Source organism: Neovison vison, chromosome 9, assembly GCF_020171115.1.
Source record: "Neovison vison isolate M4711 chromosome 9, ASM_NN_V1, whole genome shotgun sequence".
In the NCBI taxonomy this organism is placed as follows: domain Eukaryota; kingdom Metazoa; phylum Chordata; class Mammalia; order Carnivora; family Mustelidae; genus Neogale; species Neogale vison.
The window spans coordinates 35,413,326-35,436,796 of NC_058099.1; the positions used below are offsets into that span (position 1 = coordinate 35,413,326).

General features: G+C 39.1%; 1 protein-coding gene across 1 annotated transcript in view; it reads right to left on the bottom strand.

Annotated features, from left to right (window-relative positions):
- Nucleotides 1-23,471, bottom strand: part of RECK (reversion inducing cysteine rich protein with kazal motifs) — a 75,944-nt gene that overhangs the window by 29,849 nt on the left and 22,624 nt on the right. The window contains exons 7-11 of the mRNA XM_044265369.1: nucleotides 11,378-11,411; nucleotides 9,132-9,329; nucleotides 6,471-6,738; nucleotides 4,142-4,321; nucleotides 237-449 (exon numbers count right to left, since the gene is read on the bottom strand). Coding sequence (XP_044121304.1) covers nucleotides 237-449; nucleotides 4,142-4,321; nucleotides 6,471-6,738; nucleotides 9,132-9,329; nucleotides 11,378-11,411 — 893 coding nt within the window. The remainder of the gene's footprint in view (nucleotides 1-236; nucleotides 450-4,141; nucleotides 4,322-6,470; nucleotides 6,739-9,131; nucleotides 9,330-11,377; nucleotides 11,412-23,471) is intronic.

Here is a 23,471-nt window from a genome sequence, read left to right on the forward strand (position 1 = left end):
GAGCTGGGAAGATCCCATGGGAATGACTGGCATTTGAGAGAGGCTAAGAAAGACAAGAGTGGGCAAATGGAGATGGAAGAGTGTTTCAAGCAGAGAAGGAAAAAGTGAAAGAGCATTTGACGTGTGGGGAGGATGGGCAAAGGGAAGTGGTGGGAGAGAAAACTCTAAAGATAGGCTGCGGTTCAGACCATCATCTGAAACAAGACTGGAGAGTCATTAAGAGGGAAGAAACTTACTTGCAAATAATACTTCCCCGGGATTTACTATGACAAGGTTTAATCTGCAGTGAACAAGCGACTGCTTTCCACATTTCTGGCTGGCACTTCTTAATGTCAAGAACAGGTATGTTGATAAATGGCATCTTTATGCTTCCTTTCTCCCACAGCTTCATGTCATTCATGGCTCCTTGATCTGACTGAGCATTACAACTCCTGAAAAGTTCTGTTGGCCTGAAAAGAAAACATCCAGAAAGAATCAAGAGGAAATTATTTTCTAGAGAGAAGTAATAGTTAAGATCCTGACATACATACATAACGCAGTAGGAAAATCTGATTTTCTTAAAGAAAATACATATAACGCATCAAAGGATATCAGCTTTGAATGTATGGGGGCTATTTTGATGTCATCGTTGGTGAAAGACCCTTGAAAGTTTTTTTGCCCATTTTAAAAAAATTGGGTTGACCTTTTTTTTTTTTTTTAAAGATTTTATTTATTGGGTGCCTCAGTTGGTTGAGTGACTACCTTCGGCTCAGGTCATGATCCTGGAGTCCCAGGATTGAGTCCCGCATCGGGCTCCCTGCCCAGCAGGGAGTCTGCTTCTCCTGCTGACCTCTCTCTGCTTGCACTCTCTCTCATTTCTGTTTCTCTCTCTCAAATAAATAAATAAAATCCTTAAAAAATATTTTATTCATTTATTTGACAGAGAAAGAGAGAGCACAAGCAGGGGTAATAGCAGGCAGAGGGAGAGGGAGAAGCAAGCTCCCTGCTAAGCAAAGGGCCCGCTGTGGGGCTTGATCCCAGGACTCTGGGATCATGACCTGAGCCAAAGGCAGATGCTTAACCAGCTAAGCCACCCAAGCGCCCCAAGGGTTATTTGATTTTTTTTTTATTATGAGGTTATAGGAGTTATTTATATATTTTGGTTACAAGCCCTTTGTCAAATGTGTGTGTGACTGTAAGTGTGCATATGTGATACACTGAATATTTTCTCTCAAGATTTGAGAAATCTTAAATGGTGTCTTTTAGTGAATAAGTGTTTACTGTTGAACCCTAACTCATTATTGCTTTCTTTTATAATTAGCACATTTTGTCTCCTGTCTACAAAATCTTTATCTATACCAAGTTTATCCAGATATTCTCCTATATTTTCTTCTAGAAGCTTTATATTTTCAGCTTTTGTTTTGTCTTGTTCTATGACCCATCTTAAATTAATTAAGAATTAATTAATTAATTAATTAATTTTTTTGACTTATTTATTGAGAGAGAGAGAATAACAAACAGACTCCGTGATGAGCATGCCATGGAGTTCCATCCCAGTACCCTGGCATCATGATGCTTAGCCCACTGAGACACCCTAGGTTCCTCTAATTTGTGTTGCTTTATAAAGAGTCTTAAAATCAGGTACTCTGAGGCGCCTGGGTGGCTCAGTGGGTTAAAGCCTCTACCTTTGGCTCAGGTCATGATCCCAGACCTGGGATCGAGCCTCACATGAGGATCTCTTCTCAGCAGTGAGTCTGCTTCTCCCTCTCTCTCTGCCTGCTTGTGACTTCTATCAAATAAATAAGTAAAATCTTTAAAAAAAAAAAAAAAAGCAGATACTCTAAGTTCTCCATTTTTATTTTTTTAAAAATTATTTTAGCTGGGGCGCCTGGGTGGTTCACTGGGTTAGGCCTCTGCCTTTAGCTCAGGTCATGGTCTCAGGGTCCTGGGATCAAGCCCTGCATCAGGCTCTCTGCTTAGCAGGGAGCCTGCTTACCCCCCTCTCTCTGCCTGCCTACTTGTGATCTGTCAAATAAATAAATAAATAAAATCTTAAAAAAAAATTATTTTAGCTTTCCTAGGTCCTTTTTATTTTCATTTGAATTTCAGAATTAGTCTGGCAATTTCAATCTTAAAAAGCCCATTGGGGGGGGAAAAAAAAACCCATTGGGATTTTGATTGGGATTGTATTCAATCTAGAGATTAGTTTCAGGAGAATTAACATCTTAACAATATTGAGTCTTCTAATCCATTAACAGGGTACCTCTCTCTGTTTATTCACAGTCTTTAATTTTTCTCTGCTAAGTTTTCTGGTTCTCAATATGCAGATTTTGCACCTCTTTTGTTAAATTTACCCTAAGTATCTCGTGTTTTTTGATGTAACTTTGTAAATTTGTATTTTTAAAATAAATTTCATTTTCCTATTGTTTGCTAGCATACAGAATTACAGTTGGCTTTTCTACGTTAACCTTGTATACTGTCACTTTGTTAAATTTAAGGATTTACAGGGAGTTTGTTTGCAGATTTGGGCGCAACTCCTTTTGTGGTTCCCACCTTTCTGGGGTTTTCTACTCCTACATCTAGCCACCCTGGCAGCCCTAAACTCTGATCTCTAGCTTCTCAGCCCAAGACTGCTGCTTTTTGCTTGAATTTTTTAGGCCATGTGAGGGGGTTAAGGGTGCTCATGAAGGAAAAACTGGATAAATGTGGCCCTGTGAAACCATGCAGCATGGTTTCTATGTTTCATGAGATACAGCTCCTCCTGCTTTTGGTCACTCTCTACCACCTCCAAAACAATACTTTTTTCATATTTTGTACAGAGTTCATAATTGGTACTTGCAGAAGTATTAGTTTGATACAAACTACTCCACTATCCCCCGAAGCCAAATTTTTTTTTTTTAAAGATTTTATTTATTTATTTGACAGACAGAGATCACAAATAGGCAAAGAGGCAGACAGAGAGAGAGGAGGAAGCAGGCTCCCTGCTAGAGCAGAAAGCCTGATGTGGGGCTCGATCCCAGGACTCTGGGATCATGACCTGAGCTGAAGGCAGAGGCTTTAACCCACTGAGCCACCCAGGCACCCCCGAAGCCAAATTTTAAGTCCAAGCTTAACTTCAAACATTTCATAGGTTTCAAATTTACTCAATCTCTAAACCAGGTCCTTACTGGCTAATACTCTATCACCAGCCGTAAAGATATCTCAGTTTTCTTACTCGAAATAATATTCTGAATACCTTTTTTTTTTTTAAAAAGATATTTATTTATTTATTTGATAGACAGAGAGAGACCACAAGTAGGCAGAGAGGCAGGCAGAGAGAGAGAGGGGGAAGCAGGCTCCCTGCTGAGCAGATAGCCCGATGTGGGGCTCGATCCCAGGACCCTGAGATCATGACCCCAGCTGAAGGCAGAGGCTTAAACCACTGAGCCACCCAGGCGCCCCCTGAATACCTTTTTAAAGAAATATTCTGAGTACTTTTAAAAGAATAGGATTTATGTCCTTTTGAACTTCTGTCTGGCCCAAATGAATGATTCTTTCCCTCTTTGCTCCCTTGATCTCCGGACTGTAGCTCACAAAACCAGCCCCCTCTTGCTTAGAAACTGTGTCTCTGCCTTCTCTGACATAGTGTTTCTATGCCTCTGGATGCCTTTTTGTTTTCTTCACTGTTTGTTCAGGCATTCAGTTTTGGGCCGTAGTTTTTCTGACCATACTGATACCTCAAGAAAATACAAAGAAGACAATATTTTTGTATGAAATAGGGAACTGAGTGGGACTTCCAGACTGGTTGAAGTAAACCAGTTCAAAAGAGGGCATTTGATGGCCAAATTGTTTACAGTGATTTATTCTGCAATGTATTGTTTCCACTGGTTGTGTAATAGAAGGAAGAGGGGAAGAATGGTAGACTGAGGCAGAAAAGGTTCTTTGAATTCTAGATGCTTTAAGTATCACTAGCCTAGAAGGAACTTTGTTATGGTACTTCCTTTCCCAGAGGTGATGTACTGGATAGATTATAGCATTTAAAGATGAAATCAGAAAAAAAAAAATACTACTTCCTTTTAACTTAGCATCAGAGTAAAAATCAGAGTAAAGTGGTCTTTTCACTTATTTAAGAAAAAGATAATGATAAAATACTTCCATTCCATGTACAATAGTTTACTCCTACCTGTTGTTAAAATTTGTACAGTAAGTAAGATTTCTACAGCCCAGCTGGCAAGGTTCCCGAACATCTGCTAAACAGGTCAACATGGACACTTCCACCGGATTATATTCACAAAAACGATCAAATTCTTGCCAACTCTGTGTATTGCCCCAGCTCATGCTATAAAGTTTGGTGCACAGTTCTCTGAAACAAAGGCACAAATGCAGAAACACAGATGAGCCAAATGAATAAATAATTTGATTTGCATAAAACTCAAAATCTATGAACTATATACTGCAGAATATAAATTAAAAAAACTTACTAAAACCAAAAGACTCAAATTTATCTCCTAGAATTTAGAGCCATAAACAGTGAACTTTTCCATGAAAATCTTCGCCTTGTTTTGTCATCTATTTCTTTCCAATTTCCTGTGATTGCTACAAAGCTCAGTGCTAAAGGTAATGTTTAATTACAGTATTTGTACATCCTTATTCTTGGCACAGTTATTTCTTCTATATTTCTGATCTCTGTCTTACCTTTACATAAAGTAAGGTAAGGCATATGGTTTTGCCTCCACAAAGATAGATTTCCCTATATTTATATTTCAATCACAGGAGGTAAAACTGTGACATGGTCCTCAGATTTAAGAAGGATTACAGACTTAGGGTTCATTAGTTTCTCCCTGAAAAGTTATCCCAAAGCCACTTACATCCTTAAAGATAGGCCAAGGTAGTTTACATGTAAAAGCTTATGAATTCCAAGGCTTCCATATACTACTGTAGTTCATATATGACAATCTTATTTGCAGTACTCAATGATTACAAAGCAACTTGCATATGACTAAAATAGTATCAGTACCATTTCCAAACTAATTTCACATTAGTTTAATTTTAATTTTAATTTAAAAATTAAAAATTTTTAATTTTTAAAATTTATAAAAGTAATAAAAATGTTAAAAAATGTAATATAAAATATAATACTCCCAAAATATGCAAAGTCACACATAAAAATTCTCCATTCCTGCCACATTTTATTTGACTTTCATAACTAATCCTATCAGGAGGATGTTTTTACTTTTATAATTTTGCTCATTCACTCTGCTAATGTATACTGAGTGCCTATTTTGTGTTAGACCCTGTTCAAGGCACTGGATATATCACAGTAAATAGGGAAGATAAAGTCCTTGCTCTCCATGGAGCTTATCCATCTTTGAGATGAGGAAGGTGCAACTGAGTTAAATTCTGTACCTTGAGCTGGAAACCAGTCCTTTCTCTAGTCCTTAACTTTCTCTATGACCTTCAACAGACTGTTCAGTAACATCTGAGAATTAGTTTTCTATATGTATGCAGGAATTATACAAACCAACACCGATCATAAGGTGGAAATAAATCAAAACCCCTACATCAAGGTAAGGTAGGGCAAAGTGTTTTTTAGTGAAGTTCTTCTAGACGACACAGCAATTCCAATCTCCAGTGACTTTAGGGCATAAATACTTTTAAGGACATTCAAAGAATTACTCAGCATCCCTCCCATAAATACATTTAATTCCCATCAGCAATCAAAATCCCTTAATTACCGGACCAACTTAAATTCTCTTTAAGCTCTTCTGTTAATTTTCTTCGGATATCTTCCAGCTTTTTAAATATCTTTGGTATTTGAGGAGTTATTCTAGGCAAACTTTTTGCTAAAGGTCCATTCAGTTTCAGGAAAAACTGTTTCACTCATGGTAGGTGATATTTCAGGATTTCTAGTAATACGTGGTCCATTTTCATCTAAAATATCCCTAATAAAGTAAACTTCTAGTTCACCTGTGTTTTACGATAACCTTAGTTACTGCCATTTATTCTTGTTTCTAGATTGTTTCTTCTGTCTTATATTTGTGTAATTTTTCCCTAAGTGTATCATCCAAATGAATGCTATCTAACTTTGGGTTTAAGTGCCAACCCAGATCATTCACCAATATATACAAAAGGTCAGTTACCGTTCAAAGTTTCATAACTTAACAAAGAGAATGTCCCTTAGAGGTCACATCAAAACATTTTCTAAACTGTAAGCTTACCTAATGACAGCCTTGAGGGTAGAATCCATGTTGCATCATTTTTAAATATTCATTGTCCTGCCAATGTTAATCCTCTATACCCCAAAATACAGTTCTTTTTAGCAATGTTCAAAAACAATGTCTTATATACACATGACACTCAATAAATATTTGCTGGATGAAAGCAAGATTTTACATCTTCTAAACTCTTAAGTCTACACAACGCAAAAACATAATGTACATTTGCTAGACTTAAAATCACTAAGTAAAATGCTATTTTCTACTAGTTTTAATAAAGGAAAATGAGATACTGACCTACATGTTGAAGTGTTTGCTTTAGAACAACAATGCAATTTAGCTCCATCGAGGCCCGTAGAGGGAGGAGGGTGTAGAGTGACTCCAGGGTGAACAGACTGTGAGCTTTCAAGAAAACACTGCCAAAGAGGATCCTGAGGCAAAGGCTGCGTCTTACAACCCTCAATGAGGCCATCAACAATCTCCATCTCTGTTTTCTTAGACATCAAAATTCTCTTACAGGCGTTTTGGCAAGCATGGTCCTCAGCTCTGTCACAGCAATATAAACCTACATTTTCAGAATATATGTGTCTTAATTAGCTGCTTTTATGTCATGCACTGCTCAGAACAGAAGAACATGGTGGTATCCCGGAAACACTACTACTCAGTCATATGTCAGTATCCGCAGTACACAGGGTCTACCAAATTCTCTCTCCATTATTTGCAGTCTAACAAATAACTGAAGAGCTAAAGGTAGTTAAGGTATCTATTACCAGAATTTACCATTGTCTCCAACATGGGATCTTTAGCACCAATACTACACAAATGAAAGGTCATCTCATCCTACACCTAGGAAGTCCTGACATGCAAAGTATCTTATGTTCCTGGAAAAGGAACATAATCATTACAGATAAAACTGGAATTATTTCATGCTAGAAACAACTCCCTAAAAGGGACTGTGTTCTTGACAGAATGACAGAGATGACTAATTTCAATAGCAAAATGCACAAAAACCATATTCTATCACATTCTGGGATATAGAGCTTTCATATATCTGTGCAAGTTAACTAAGTTGTAATTTATTTTTTTAAGATTTTTTAATTTATTCATTTTAGAGAGAAAGAAAGAGGACTCGAGCAACAGAACAAGTAGAGGGGAGGGTCAGAGGGAAAGGGAGAAGCAGGCTCCCTGATGAGCAGGGTGCCCACTGTGGGACTCAATCCTAGGTGCCTGGGATCATGACCTGAGCCTAAGGAGAAGCTTTAACCTACTGAGCCACCCAGGCCCCCCTAAGCTGTATTTAAATAATACAACAGCAAATTCTGACAAGACATCCGGTTGCTTCTGCCTTTAAAATGAATGAAGTTTAGGGTGCCTGGGTGGTGCCGTCAGTTAAGCATCAGACTCTTCGTTTTGGCCTAGGTAGGGATCTCAGGGTTTGGAGATTGAGTCTGCACTGCACTCAGTAGGGAGTCTGCTTAAGATTCTCTTTCCATCTCCCTCTAGCCCTTCCCCCCCATGCACACGCACCCTCTCTATAAAATAAATAAATCTTTAAAAAAAATGAATTAGGGATGCCTGGGTGGCTCAGTGATTAAGTATCTGCTTTCAGCTCAGGTCATGATCCTGGGGATATGGGATCAAGTTGCACATCAGGCTCACTGCCCAGTGAGGAGCCTGTTTCTCCTTCTGGCTGCTGCTCCCCCTGCTTGTGCTCACTCACACTCTTGCTTTCTCTCTCCAACAAATAAATAAATAAAATCTTTAAAATAAAAAAAAATGAATAAAGGTTATCTGTGGCAAATGCTTCATCCTCTGATTTCATCATATAGCCACACCACAAAATATTATAAGCATTAGAGTTCTGCTTCAGCTGCTGGACACATATCACTGCCTCCGAGTTTACAAAAACAAGTCTTTCAAAAAATTTCAAACAAAATTTTGGCATTTGGTTTATAAATCTTCTAAGTGTTTTGTCAGTTTGGTTAATTAGTCAATTGCTTAAAGTTTGGTCACTTTTAAATGAAGAAAATGGATTATAGAACATATAAAGCTGAGACTTTGAAGACCCCATAAGGTACAGGTTCATTAGGAGGTCCTGATTTTCCAAAGTATCAGGATCTCTTCTCATTTTTATGATTCTTTTATTGTAAAAGTAATAACTGTTCATTATAAAAATTCAAACATTATAAAAACATGAAATAATATATAACTAAAAATGTATTATATTATACAGTTAGTTCTGCAACTTGACTATCTTCCTTACTATATCTTGGACTTCTTTTTCCATTAACATGCTTTTTTCTTTATGTTGGTTATGAAGTATTGTTATTATACAGATTTATAATTTATTTCATCAACTTTAATCAATACCTTATTGATGGGTACTTGGGTTATTTCTAATTTTTCTCCATTACCATCAGTGTGGTAGCAAACATCCTTTACATGTGTGTGTATAGTTTTGCTAATTTATGAATCTTCATGAAGGATAAATTCTGAGAAATGGAATTGCTAGATTAAAAGGTCTGATCATTTGAAATTCTCATGGTCATAACCCAACTTCCTTTCAAAATATCCATACCAATGAATTCTCTCATCCCCAGAACAAAGAGTGCCTGCTTCCTCATACCCTGGACAGCTCTACCTTTCTTGGTACCTTTCAGCTTAATAATATGCAATCTGCCAAATTAAAACTCCAAAGGAAGTCTGGTGTTTTCCAAATGACTGAGACTGCAGATATCTACAAGAATTTACTTGCTTTTTTTAAGTACGCGCCACACCCAGCCAGCATGGAGCCCAATGGGGTGCTTGAACTCGCGATCCTGAGATCAAGACCTGAGCTGAGATCAAGAGTCAGACGCTTAAACAACTGACCCATGCAGATCTCCCAAGAATTTACTTCCTTTTTACAAATGATTTTACCAATGACTGAAATGAGAGGAGTATGTTCATTTGACTTACTATCTGTTGGGTTCCTCATTGGATAAGATTGGGTATAATTGTTCACACAGTGTATTAATTGCGGGCTGATAGCGGCACAATAATTTTCCACTGCTTTGATCTGAGATGGACCAGGAGAAGAGTCTGTTCGAAAGATGGCTTGACAGTATTCTCGGCAGTTTGTGTGATGGCCTGCATAACTGCAACAAACGGAGCCCACTAGGGGGAAGAAAAGGAGATGATGTTGAAATGGAAATAGCCATTTGCTAACAATAAGTCATCAGAATATTAATAGAACATTATGTACCTTTTTGTATTTGAGAAATAAAGCCATGGCACAGATTAAATCATCACTACTATAGGCATAGCCATGAGGACATTCAGGTGCTTGCTGGTGTTGAGAGTCAGTATTTGTGAGTATATAGTCTATCCAGCACAGGTTCTCAGGAATAGTGCTATCACCCCCTGCATGTTTCTGGTTTTCACAATGACTTGGGGACCACTGCTGGCATTTAGTGCATGGGGTTGGGTTTGTTCACTGCTGTGCAACGTACAGGGCCATCTCACAGAACCAAAGCAGTCTCCCCAAATGCCAATACTGCCCATGCCAAGAACCACTGGAACAGCTTCTTTTCATGTTAGATTTGTGGAGATTAATAACAAACAAAGCAAGGCAAATAAAACCAAACCCAATATGCTCCCCATTTATAAAATAGGACCAGTAAAAACTGGGATACCAGGCTAATTTAATATATTTGACAGTTATATAACTGTGTATCTTGAAAAAAATTCTCAAAAGTTCTATTGCATTTGAACATCTCTAAGAACATGTCTAATTTGAAGTGGTCTTTACCTCACAACTGATATTATCTGCTTTAATACTGAAAAGTAAAACCCACATTTGAAATACTTTTTTTGATTTGTGCATTTTTAGAAATCAAGGGGGACCATCTCAGGTCTCTGGGGGGGCCTAGATGAGTGGTTGGGGGTGCAGATGTGGGTTTTATATTGGGGAAGTGCAAGAGACCCACATAGGAGAGGTTAGAGGGTCTGTGCGAAGCTGAAGGGGACCCAGGTATGGCAGGAAATGGGTAAGAGAAAGGCAGGTAGGAAATCTCTTACAATTATTACAGGTTATGGAAGAACCAGAATCAGGTTTCTGGTGAATTCCACCGACCAGGGAATCAGCAAGGAATCAGGCAACTTCCAGAAATAATGACAAGGATAAAATTATACACAAATTAAACTAGGACTGCACTGATATAGGGTAGGTCTGTTTCCTGCATCAGGAAACTGTTTAATACTTATTGTGCCACCTGTTTGTAACTTACAGTTACTACTTAGTGTCCTCATTGCTGAACTGTTCAATTTCAACAAAAAGAGTAATTAATGGCTACATGTATCACCATTAACCTTAAGATAAACTGAGGGGTGGGGTGGAGAATACTGAAGACAGAAGAGACAAGCGAAAAAAAGCCAAAGATGCCCATCTTCTGATTCCTCCATTAGCCTGGCTTCCTCGCCAGTGTGGGAGGACAGAGATTACTATGAGAATGTCTTGGAAATTGTGAATTAAGCCCTAATTAGAGAGGGTTAGAAGATAAAGTCTAGCCAGCTGATGTTTCTTATCATACTCTGATACACTGAACTGCCAAACTAATCCAAACAACTTGTCTGTTCTCAGCTGTGTCCTCCTAGCTGCAACTGCTCTCACTACTCCCTTCACCTGGGATGCCCTTCCTCCCATCTCCACTGTTGATATATTGTCCATCCTTCAAGGCCCAGCTCAGCTGCCAACTCCACAAAGTCAACTCTAAACACCCCTGCTGGATGTGATCCTTCCTTCCTCTGAACTCCCACAGCACTTTTATCGGGACACTATATCAATCCTGTGTCTGTCTCCTCAGAGCAAGTAGGCAGTAAATGTCTGCTGAATGAACTGGGAACCAGTCCTTGGCAAGCACAACATTGTATCTCCTGGGAATGCTTAATTTCTGCAAGTAATCCTATTAATTCAAGTAGGGCATGATCTTCCCATCTAACAGTCGTATCTGCTTTGTAAAGCTACTGTTAAGACATAGCAACTGTCATAATTCACGAATACCCTGAATACCACTGAGGAAAGAGCCTACCAAAATCCTTCAGGCAGCTTACTAACAGCCCACGTCATAATGCCATAATGGCAATACTTGTAACAGCTAAATTGTATTCTCTAAACTGTATTTTGCTCTTTGGACTGCTCATATAACCATTGACAATATACTTACTTTCATTTCTGCTAATGCAACTGAAAAGAGCATTCTGTAAATTAAAGAAAAACAAACAAGTTAACCACGATACAGAATTTCTAATTTTATTCCACTTTATGGTTACAGGGAAATCAGAATATCAAGTTATTTAATTCTTCTCTAAATCCAACGAAGAAGACAAAGAAAGCTGAGATGGGACCCTGGTGAAAAGGGAAATCATCTTCTAACACAATCATTGGGGGTCAAGATTCTCATCCTGAGCCATAAGATGATCACAATATAGCAAACCAAAGCTGTGTATATGTGGGGTAACCTACGATGTATTGATCTCAAATATTTCTTGCAGTATATAAAAGAGCTCCCAGAAGGTAATATAATAAAAGGCAGGGCGCCTGGGTGGCTCAGTGGGTTAAGCCGCTGCCTTCGGCTCGGGTCATGATCTCAGGGTCCTGGGATCGAGTCCCACATCGGGCTCTCTGCTCAGCAGGGAGCCTGCTTCCTCCTCTCTCTCTCTCTGCCTGCCTCTCTGCCTACTTGTGATCTCTGTCTGTCAAATAAATAAATAAAATCTTTAAAAAATATAATAAAAGGCATTTAGGGAAATAGAGATCTCATGTAACACTGCATTTTAGAGTTGAAAGGTCCTTAGAGATCATCTTTAATCCTTCTCAAACATGGTGATGCACCAGAATCATGTGGGCTTCCTAAGCCTTACCCTACACTAAAGAATCAAGAGCTGGGAATAAACCATAGAAATCTACCTATTAAATAAGCCTTTGAAGATAATTCTTATGTAACTGTTGAATCACCATATTGTATTCCTGAAACTAATATGACACTGTATGTTAACTATACTGGAATTAAAATAAAAACAAAATGATGATTCTTATGTAACCACCTTGGGAAGCTGGGGAATCTCTACCATTTTAAAGATGAACAAACTGTTTCCCTCAGCAGTGGGGAGACTGCCCCAGGTGATATGACAAGTCAAAAACAGAACCTGAGATTAGAATCAGTATTTTGAGTTCTCAGATCACTGTTCAGAAAACATCACACCGTGTTAAAGTCACTATAAGGAAAACAAGAGGCAAAATAAGACAAAACCCAAAAATTTCTTGTTCAAAGCCATATGGATTTTCAGGGCTTATTGGCTATGATTAATATTCTGTAATTACAACTGAAAGAGAATGAATTCCTAAAAGAAATAATATGGGCATAAACAAAAGGAAGATGGAAATCAAGTGCTCTTATAGTTCAATATAGATGACTTTAGCTTTTAATTGTAGCTAAATCATAAGCCAGCTATGTGGTCTAGACTTTTAAAGGAGCAGCTTTACTGACATTTAAAATCTACTTTTTTTTAAATATTTATTTATTTGACAGAGAGAGATCACAGTAGGCAGAGAGGCAGGCAGAGAGAGGGGAAGGGAAGCAGGCCCCCTGCTGAGCAGAGAGCCCGATGCGGGACTCGATCCCAGGACCCTGACATCATGACCTGAGCCGAAGGCAGCAGCTTAACCCACTGAGCCACCCAGGCGCCCTAAAATCTACTTTTAAGGATCCACCTACGCAGCTGTGTGAAGCTATACTGCATTCATTTTCTCCACTAAGTAATATTCTACTGTAGAAATAAACTGTACTTGATTTATCCATTTAAAGCAAAACAAAACAAAAAACCCAGACTTGATAGATAAGGGCTAATGAATCATCCAGTCTGAGTTCTTTCTGCTAGAGATCTCAAGTGATACGGAGTGAAAAGTAAACATTTTTGACGTTAATGATCTCTTCTAGATCTCTCTTCAGACATGTTTTTTTGTTTGACTTTTTACCTACCTGTTATATAGAGCCATCTATTTTGGTTCAGTGGTTCTAAGATCACTTTCCATAAAATGATTTAAATCAGTATTAAAATGCAATCTACCAGGGCACACGCGTGGCTCAGTTTAGTGTCCATCTCTGGATTTCGGTTCAGGTCATGATCTCAGGGTCAGAAGATTGATCCCCGAGTTGGGCTCCACACCAAGTGTAGAAACTGCTTAGGATTCTCTCTCTCCCTCTCTCTTTGCTCCTCTACTCGCCCACCCGCTCACTCCCTTTCACTCAAAAATAAATACACAAATAAATAAAATAAAATAAAAATAAAAAGCAATCTACTACCAAGTTTCCAGTCCCCTTTGATTCTCATCACCTTTCTCTTTCTAATAAACTGGTTGTTCTTTTGGGCTTGGCTTTTTCAACCTTGTACCTGAAGGAATGCTTTTATTATCTTGGTGGCCATCCTGAGTCAAATGGCCTGATCTCAAGTTTTGATATTCTTCCAGTTACTCATACAAGTCTCCAGAGCAGTGGTTCTCTGCTGGGGGTGATGTGCTCCCCAGGGGGCATTGGGTGTGGAGGGGGAGCATGTGCGCTGCTGGCATCTAATGGGCAGAGGAGGCCAGGGGTGCTAAACCCCCTCTAGGGCACACGGCAGCTCCTCCACAACAAACAACAGACCAAAACATTAATAGTGCCAAGTTTCAGAAACCCTGTTCTGGAGACTTTCAAATTTTTTCAAGCTGGATTTTTAGAAATTTGACCTTATAAATAAAAGAAATATCATTCTGACTTGGCCTGGTGGATCTTAGCTTCAGGGAGAGATACTGAAGGACACAAAACCTGAAAAATGTTGGAGATCATCTAATTCAACCCATTATTTGACCAAAGCCAGAGATAGAGGCCTAAAAAGGAGAAATCTTTATAACTCTAGCCTTCACCCTCATGTGGGTTAGCAAACTATGGCACATGGCCAAATCTTGCCTGCTGCCTCTTTTTGTAAATAAAGTTTTACTGGAATAGTCGCACTCATTTGTTTACATATTGTATACAGCTACTTCATACTACAATGGTAGCATTGAGTAGACAGAGGCCATATAAACTGCAAGCCTAAAATATTTGTTATCTGACCGTTTACAGAAAGTCTGTCAACCCGGGCGCCTGGGTGGCTCAGTGGTTAAGCCGCTGCCTTCGGCTCAGGTCATGATCTCGGAGTCCTGGGATCGAGTCCCGCATCGGGCTCTCTGCTCAGCAGGGAGCCTGCTTCCCTCTCTCTCTCTGCCTGCCTCTCTGCCTACTTGTGATCTCTGTCTGTCAAATAAATAAATAAAATCTTTAAAAAAAAAAAAAAAAAAAAGAGCCCTCGATGTCACATCCACAGTTCAGAAATGTTCCTTAAGCACTTCGGATTTTCTCTTAATGTTCACTGATAGACCTTTTATGGATAAGTTTACTTTATTGAACTATATATAGCAGTACTTCTAGTATTAACAAAGACAATTTTTATATCTCTATTTTTATCTTTATTAATTTTAAGGTTTTAAAGAATGGTCCTTCATTCCAAGTATACCAGCATTTGATGAATTAATCAATTCTCTCTTGCTTACTTTATACGCATTATGATTTCAAACTCTGATCACATCATCCTCTTTGATAAAGGATTCTTAACATTAAGTAACTATAGGTAGGCATAAACTATACCTTGGGTAACTATCTAATGTATGAATCATAGGTAACGGCCTTTCACTGCTGAAACTATTGCTGATAGTTTGACAGGGTTTTAGACATAGATATAATCAGTTACACCATTAACTTATAATTTCTTCATTTCTTAAGACATTTGTTAAGTCTTAGCTAAAGCTGGGGCACCTGGGTGGCTCAGTGGGTTAAGGCCTCTACTCTTAGCTCAGGTCATGATCCCAGGGTCCTGGGATCGAGCCCTGCATCGGGCTCTCTGCTCAGCAGGGAGCCTGCTTTTCCCTCTCTCTGCCTGCCTCTCTGCCTACTTGTGATCTCTGTCAAATAAATAAAATCTTTTAAAAAAAAAAGTCTTAGCTAAAGCTAATTCTTGTCTTGCAAGTGTCTGGTCGCCATCTGGTGGCAAAAGAGGTAACTGAGGCTTTATACTAACATGATGGAGTCTCTTCTGACCTTTGGCTATTACTGAAAACTTGCGAAGATGGCGGAGAAGTAGCAGGCTGAGACTACCTCAGCTAGCAGGAGATCAGCTAGAGAGCTTATCTAAAGATTGACCTTTGGCTATTACTGTACTCACTTTGCCTCCATATAACAACTCCCTCCTCTGCTCATCTTCTTCTAGAATAGATAAAAATTAGTGTTACCAAGATGAGGATCTGCCACAACCTCAGAAAGCCAAAAAACACAGCAGTGTGCTGGAGCTTGACAGGATCCCCAAAGATCTTCAAATCTAAAAGCCTCCACTATCCAGCTGGACAGACACTGTACTCAGTAAGCACAAAGGGCAGAGCCAGGGCACCACACTTTCTCTCATGCCACTATGCTGTAAGAAGACTGGATTATTTTTCCGAATGCAGCCAATTCAAGGTTGAATTTACGTCCACATTGTAATCTTTTTTTTTTTATTATGTATGTATGTATGTATTTGACAGAGAGAGAGAGACACAGTGAGAGAGGGAACACAAGTGGGAGAGCGAGAAGTGGGCTCCCTGCTTGACATGGGGCTCGAACCCAGGACCCTAGGATCATGACTTGAGCCAAAGGCAGACGCTTAACGACTGAGCCACCCAGTCGCCCCTGTAATCTCTTTTTAAGTCTCCTAGTTTTAGAATCAGCACATTAAATTGTAGGGACAACAATCATTTCTTGAGGTTCATATTATTTCTCTTAAAAATATTTGAACATGGGATGCCTGGGTGTCTCAGTTGGTTGAGCAACTGCCTTAGGCTTGGGTCGCGGTCTTAGAGTCCAGGATTGAGTCCCTCATCGGGCTCCCTGCTTGGTGGGGAGTCTGATTCTCCCTCTGACCCTCCCCCCCTCCTCATGCTCTCTCTCTCTAATAAATAAATAAAATCTTTAAAAATTTTTTTTGATCATGATTCTTTCCTCAGGTAGCTACTTCTAGTTCCCTGCCCTACTCGCAGTGGCTTTAGAGAACTGCAACAAGTCCTTCCACCTAGTGCTGGGAGCAGGGAGCAAGCCTGACAGGAAAACTAAAATACAAAGTAAAATAAAGGTCAAGGGAACCACAGTGATCCTGCAAGCCATACTGACCCTCCTTTGGGGGAAAAGCCACTGGAGCACAACTGGGAGGTAGACTCTCCTGATCCAATCACTTGCTCAGAAGTTGGCTCTGTGGATTTATTTTCTGTCCCGGCCACACATCCTTTTCCATTTCTGGGACTCTTTCATTCCTACTTAACATCTCTCCATTTGCCCATTTGTCTCAATGATGAGGATGATGAAAACTAAACAAACACGGACTACATGAACTTCATTAAAAAAGGGGGTCATTTTGGATGCTTCAGTTACTTCTGGATAAAGACCCAAAAGAGCACATTTTATGAACCGTTATTTAATGTTCCCTATTCCCAAGGCTACTAGTTAAAAGTAAAGGAGCTGCTCTGTTCTTAAGGCCTCAATAAATAGTTTCTTTTTCATAAATGGACTGAAATTTCTCCCACATTGAAGTTTTGCATTTTATATGAGGAATCTAGCTCATCAGATGCTAAGTTGGAGAGATTAAATAATTGATCTCTATTTTACTTTATTTTATTTAATTTTATTTTAAGTAAGCTCTAGGTCCAATGCAGAGCTTGAACTGACAACCCCAAGATCAAGAGTTACATGCTCTACCAACTGAGCCAGCCAGGCGCCCATACATAATTGACCTTTAAAAACAAACATGTTTTTAAACTTCTACAAGTAGTTTTTTCCTTATTGTGGACACCATGGCTTTTTAGTCAAAAAGTTTAAGGGACTAGAATATGTCAAGGATTTAATATCTTGATTAGATACTGCTAAATGAGGGTTTCTTCAGTTTCTGCCTCCCAAATAATTAATACCATTTCAAGAGCTGGATAAAAACAAACACTCAAAACTGAAATAAGAATAATAGGCCTAGACTGCTCAAAGTTTACTCATTATCACCAGAGCACCCAACCAACTGTAAGCAAATTCAAGAGCAAGGAACATCTGTAGAGTAACCCAAGGTCTAGGACAGAGCTCAGCACAGTGTTTTGGTAGATTGACTACAGTCATGGTCCCAGTTCTTCACATTTTCCTCTACCCATTTCTCCTACACTAACTGGACTTAGCCACATGGTTTGCTTTGGTCAAGTGGACAGTAGCAAGCTTGAGGCAAGCAGAGGCCTGCACAGGGACTTTCATCTTTCCACCTCCTCTCTTGTGCTCTTATCACCACCACCAGAACATTGAGTTAGCAGGCTAGAAGAGACGCATGGAGGAGAGCTGAGCTGACTTAGCCAACAGCATCCCAAAGAAGCTAGACTCGGGCTGACCTTCAGGCTGACTACAGAACCATGAGTAAACCCAGCCCAGTCAGCTAAGGTTGGCCAGACCAGCACTGCCTACCTGGCCGTTACATTCGTAAGAAATGATAAACTGTTATAGTATCAGGCAATGATGGAGTTTGGGAATAGTCTGCTACAAAACATTACTGTGATAACAGATACAGCATTCAGTGCTTTCTGTACTCATTCTGAGAATGCCTAATACATAGACATTTATACAAGGTTTCCACATAAAACTGCTATTTACTCTGAAACAAAGAACTGTGTATAATTCAGCTTTCCACAATGGAAAAAGTTTCTACTAAAAAGTTCTATCTATAAAAATACTAACTGTAGCACCTATTAAAAGGCAACAAATTTTTGTTCATCCTTTAAGCCTTACCTGCTCTGTGAAGACTTTCCCATTATACTGTGCAGGGTTGTTTTGTTTTAGGCTCCAATGTGTCTTGTACAGCTTTCTAGCAATGGACTTGTCTCACTGTATTATAATGAGCTATTTGATTTTCTCTCTTACTATGGACTAACTATGAGCTTCTTACACAGTGGCTAAATCCCCTCACCTTTATATCCTGAGAACAGTGCCTGAGACACATTAAATGTATCAGTTTGGTGTGTTATCAGTTCAGTGAATGTTAAGTGAATGAATGATGACAGATGCAAAGACAACTGAGAGGTATACTCTGTCCCAGGAACCTAAGAGTTTAATATTAAAAAGGGACATGTAAACACAGAGTTATACTATACGTCAAAAAATGCTATAATCAAGCTGTAAAGTGTTTAGAAGTAGCAATTTTATTTGTATAGAGGAAAGAGGGCTGGGCAGGAAAGGTTTCAAAGAACTACCTAAGCCAGAATTTGAGGCAAAGGTTGTTGGCAGTTGGACAGGAGTACTGGTGTGCTAGGACCAACTTTTGTAGGGGTGAGGATGGAGGGAAAGTCCTGATTTATAATATTTGCTGATGTTTGTGGTGAAAATACCCCCATCATGGCTGTTTTTGGGTTAAAAACTGGCTGGCAAAATTCCTGAATATTTAACAGTTCTCCCTAGCTAGGAGGAGCTGGCTCCAGCATACCACTGGATGGGGTAATAGGATGGATTCCAGGAGAGGGAATTCTAGGTAGAACACAAAAACAAAAACAAAAACAAAAACAAAAACAAAACACATGGTCAGTCTGGGAAATTACAAGTTGCATGCTGCTGAAGAGCAAAGGAGAGGACAGTCACTGACTAGATGGAGAAAAGCTTCGTTTATCAACCGAGGAACATGGACTATATCCTACAGGTGAGCCACTCAAGAGTTTTAATAAAGGGAGTGACACGACCACATCTAGTCTTTAAAGAGATCACCCTGTCAGAACTGGATAGAGTCAGTAAGGGGAGAAATTAGATAGGAAGGCTAGCGGGCAGCTACTGTAGTCCAGAAAAGTGGTATAGGGTCCTGAAGGAAGGCAGTAACTGAGGATCTGGAAGGGAGACTGACTTAAGATAGATTTTGGAGGCAAATCTTTAGGGCTTGATAGTCTCTTATTTGTGGGAGGTGGTGATAAAGAGGAAGGAGTAGACAATACCTCTTAGGCTTTTAGTTTATGTGTCTGGGAGGACTGCACTGGAATAACCAAACAAGAAATGAATGAAAATTTGTCTTGGATATGTGTGCGTGCGCACATGCACTCAAACACACACACACACACAAACTGTGTAGCAGTGGCTTGGAGGGAAGGGGAAGTAGGGAAGGTAACAATCAGTTTGATGGATTTGAAATGCCCATTGAACACAAAAGTACACATATTTCAGTAGTGACTCAGGAACTCAGAGAAAAAGGTTAGCCAAAGAAGATTTTGGAGTTGCCATCATCATAATGGGACAATTAAAATTATGGGAGTAGATGAGATTGCCTAGGGGGGAGAGCCTGGCCATTTAGATTAGACCAGGTCACAATCTAATCAAACTAGATCCAACTTCCCTTTGGAATGATCTCATTCAGGTGACTCCTGAGAAAAAGGACTAGAAGAGGAAATACACTAGCACAAGGAGACTGAATAGGAGTTATTCCCTTCCAATACAAAATATGACAAAACAAAACCAAATGCCCATGGAATATAATCAAGGTTTTCCATCTTAAGCCAGTACTGCAGGACCTAATAGGTTTCGCTCTTTTTGGAGCTCATCAGCTGCAGGTAACGGCTCATATCCACTCTGGTACAGGGTCTTGATACAGCATTTTTTCATCTACAAGCCTCCCACTCACAGTCTTCTATTTACCATATTCTGCCAATTCTTGGAATTTCCTTAGCACTAACTCAAAGAAGCTTTACATTTAGGTCCTGAAGGCTTTGCTCGGGCAAAGTACTATATTATTATTCTTGCTAAACTCCCCAAAGCTGACTGACTACAGCCTAGACTATCACTTGTCATACAAGATGGTCTACTCTAGTCTTAGAACATTGCAGAACAGATCCAATCACATGAGTCATCAGAGGCCTCTATCTGTCCATATAATCCTCCTGGCCCTGACATCCGAACCTTCTTATCTCCAAATTTTAAGGGCTATTTCTTCATCCCTTTCCTTTATGCTTCTGGTAGTAAATCTAGAATCAAGGTTAACTTGAGAGAAAAAGGAACAAAATAAAATTAATACATAGAAATCTTTAAAGCGGAACATATTAATGTGATATTTACTGAGAATACACTGTACAGCCCATGTAGGCATATGTAAATATGTACCAAACACTGGCATCCAGGGATATATGACCACTTGTGTTACAGAGGGTGGAGGAGAACCACATATATATATATATTATTTACTTTTTTTTAAAAGATTTTATTTATTTATTTGACACACAGGGAGCGAGAGAGAGAGATCACAAGTAGGCAGGCAAAGAGAGGGGGAAGCAGGCTCCCTGCTGAGCAGAGATGTGGGGTTCGATCCCAGGACCCTGAGATCATGACCTGAGCTGAAGGCAGAGGCTTAACCCACAGAGCCACCCCGGCGCCCCTATTACTTACTTTTATATGCATAAATGACTTTAGGAACTAGGTGGCTATGGTACAGGAGGTTGAAAAAAGACTTAATTGTATACCGTTTTGAATTTTGAACAATTATTCAAAAAATAAAAATTAACCTGAACATTTCTCTTGTGCACTGAGCTATGTGTTGACAGGATGGTACTAACAGATCTGAGTCTAAAACTCATAAGGCCTTTGTTTTTGTGGTTCTTAGAGCCTCTTTTTAATATCCTCCGAGTCTTTTTTTTTTTTAAAGATTTTATTTATTTATTTGATAGAGATCACAAGTAGATGGAGAGGCAGGCAGAGAGAGAGAGAGAGAGAGAGAGAGAGATGGAAGCAGGCTCCCTGCTGAGCAGAGAGCCCGATGCGGGACTCGATCCCAGGACCCTGAGATCATGGCCTGAGCTGAAGGCAGTGACTTAACTCACTGAGCCACCCAGGTGCCCATATCCTCCGAGTCTTAATTTTATCTTAGCATTCTCACAGAACCAGAACCTCAGAACAGAACATTATTTTAGTTTTGTTTAGCAACTGTTTAGTTTAAACTTAAATGCCTTAAGATTAAAAAAAAAAAAGATGGGGCGTCTGGGTGGCTCAGTGGGTTAAAGCCTCTGCCTTTGGCTCAGGTCATGATCCCAGGGTCCTGGGATTGAGCCCCGCATCAGGCTCTCTGCTTGGCAGGGAGCCTGCTTCCCTCTCTCTCTCTACCTGCCTCTCTGCCTACTTGTGATCTCTGTCTGTCAAATTAAAAAAAAAAAAAAAAAGTGAGCTCTCACAAAAATACCTCCTACTGCTTCCTTTATAGTTTCTCACTTTTCTTAATGAAGTAACATCAAATAACTGGAGTGAAAAAAAGGCAGGAAAGAAAAGAGAATTGAAAATGACACTTCTGAAAAGAATATAAAGAGAAACATAGAAAAGGATCTGTGAAAGGAAGAAACAAAAATGTAGAAGTCTGATAAAAGTCTGTAGCACTGTATTTCAGTGGCTCACTCAGCAAATGAAAAAGGTATTTATATTTATGACCACTATGTTATAAGAATGGCAGCCTGACATAAAGGTAGAATTCATGAACCCAAAACTAAAATTTGTGTCACCACTCTACAGCCATTGCCAAGTCTCTGGAAATTAATCAGCCTCACTTAACGCTTATCCTGACATTCAAGAAAAAAAACTATGAACAATAAAATTCTTTTTTTAATCACCATTAAAATATTTAATCACCATTAAAATCACCAAGAAAATATTTTCAGCCAATTGCAGACAAAAACTATGTAAAAAAACTTATACTAGATGTCTCACAACTCACAGAAAACACAACTTAGTTTGTACCTTGGCTCTAATGAGGCAGTGCGTGCAGACTCATATAGTTTGCTGATGGTGCTCTAACAGGTGGTGTGTGCTAGTATGGCTTGGTGATGATTTACAGCCAGCAGCTTTTCAGCTGGTGCCTTCTAGCTGTTGAATATTTTCACTATCATTCCTGACTCTAGTATCACACATCTACAAATCCATGTGGCCTCACCAATATTTCTAGGTGGGCCAAGGACCATACCTGTGAAAATGCATGGAGAATCCAGAATTGAGCGTGTCTACAACACCTGAGCATGTCCTTGTGTCAGAGTTATCAAGCTACTGGTTAATAAAGGTAGCTCTAATAAAAAGTGTGATTCTGAAAAAATACTCATCAGTACCGAAGGAAGTACTCTTACTTTGGTACGGGTCAGAAAAAGAACTGCAGAGTTGGGAGATCATCAGCCAAATCTCCCATCCATTGCAAAAATCCCTCCCACAATATGTGAATCCAGTAAACCTCTGCTTGACCATTTCCACCAAAAGGAAGTTAGTTCTCTTTTCTTGGAACATCTCATTCCAACAGTCTCATTCAACCTAATTGGTATCTGTATCTCTTCTAGGTCCCTAAAAAAGCAATTTCAAAATCCAGCTCTCCTCTTTTTTCAACACTTTATCTTTCATCAAGTTTTCTTTAACTCTCAAGGTCTAAGGGTTATTCACAGTTGACTTGGGCATGATCTCTCTTCTCCTCTTTGGTCCTGTTTTCTAAATACCTCTGAGATACAGGTTATTATATTTAAAAACACCAATACTCAGTATCTCTCCATTTCTTTAAACTCCCTTTACAACATATATGCTTCACAACATAGATATGTATATATGTCTGCACAAGCCATGTTTTTAATTCACAGTCTTTTTACCAAAGTATGCCAATCTTTTGAGGCCTTTCTCCTTTGCAAAGTTTCCCCTGATAAACCCCAAGGTGCTCACTCTGCCTCCTGATTTCCCTGATTCTGATTTCCCTGATTTCCTCATGTGTGTTGTATATATTTCAGTTCTATACTCAGATATAATTCTTTAGTATTTGAAGTTAAATTATAAGTAGCTGAGCTAGAATTTAAATTAGGTAAAACTCCAAAGTTTATGCTTTCTATTATATAAAACTGCCTCTTACATTCAATAAATAATTGATTTGTATAAGAAAAGGAACCAGATGCTATAAAATCAGACATAACAATGCTTTAGAATTAACTGCTTTATCTTAGATTGGTTGGAACAAAACAGAATTTTAAATGGCATTAACATTTTTAAACTTTATTCATTTAAGTACATTTCTCAGGAAATGCCCTCAAAAGGGCTTCTGCAGCAGCTTTCCAGTAAAGACAAGCATTAGCTCCTCCAAATAAAATTACTCACTCTCTGAATATCTAATCAAGCTTCATAAAACCATCCTGCAGGGTAAATGCTAACCCCTGTAACT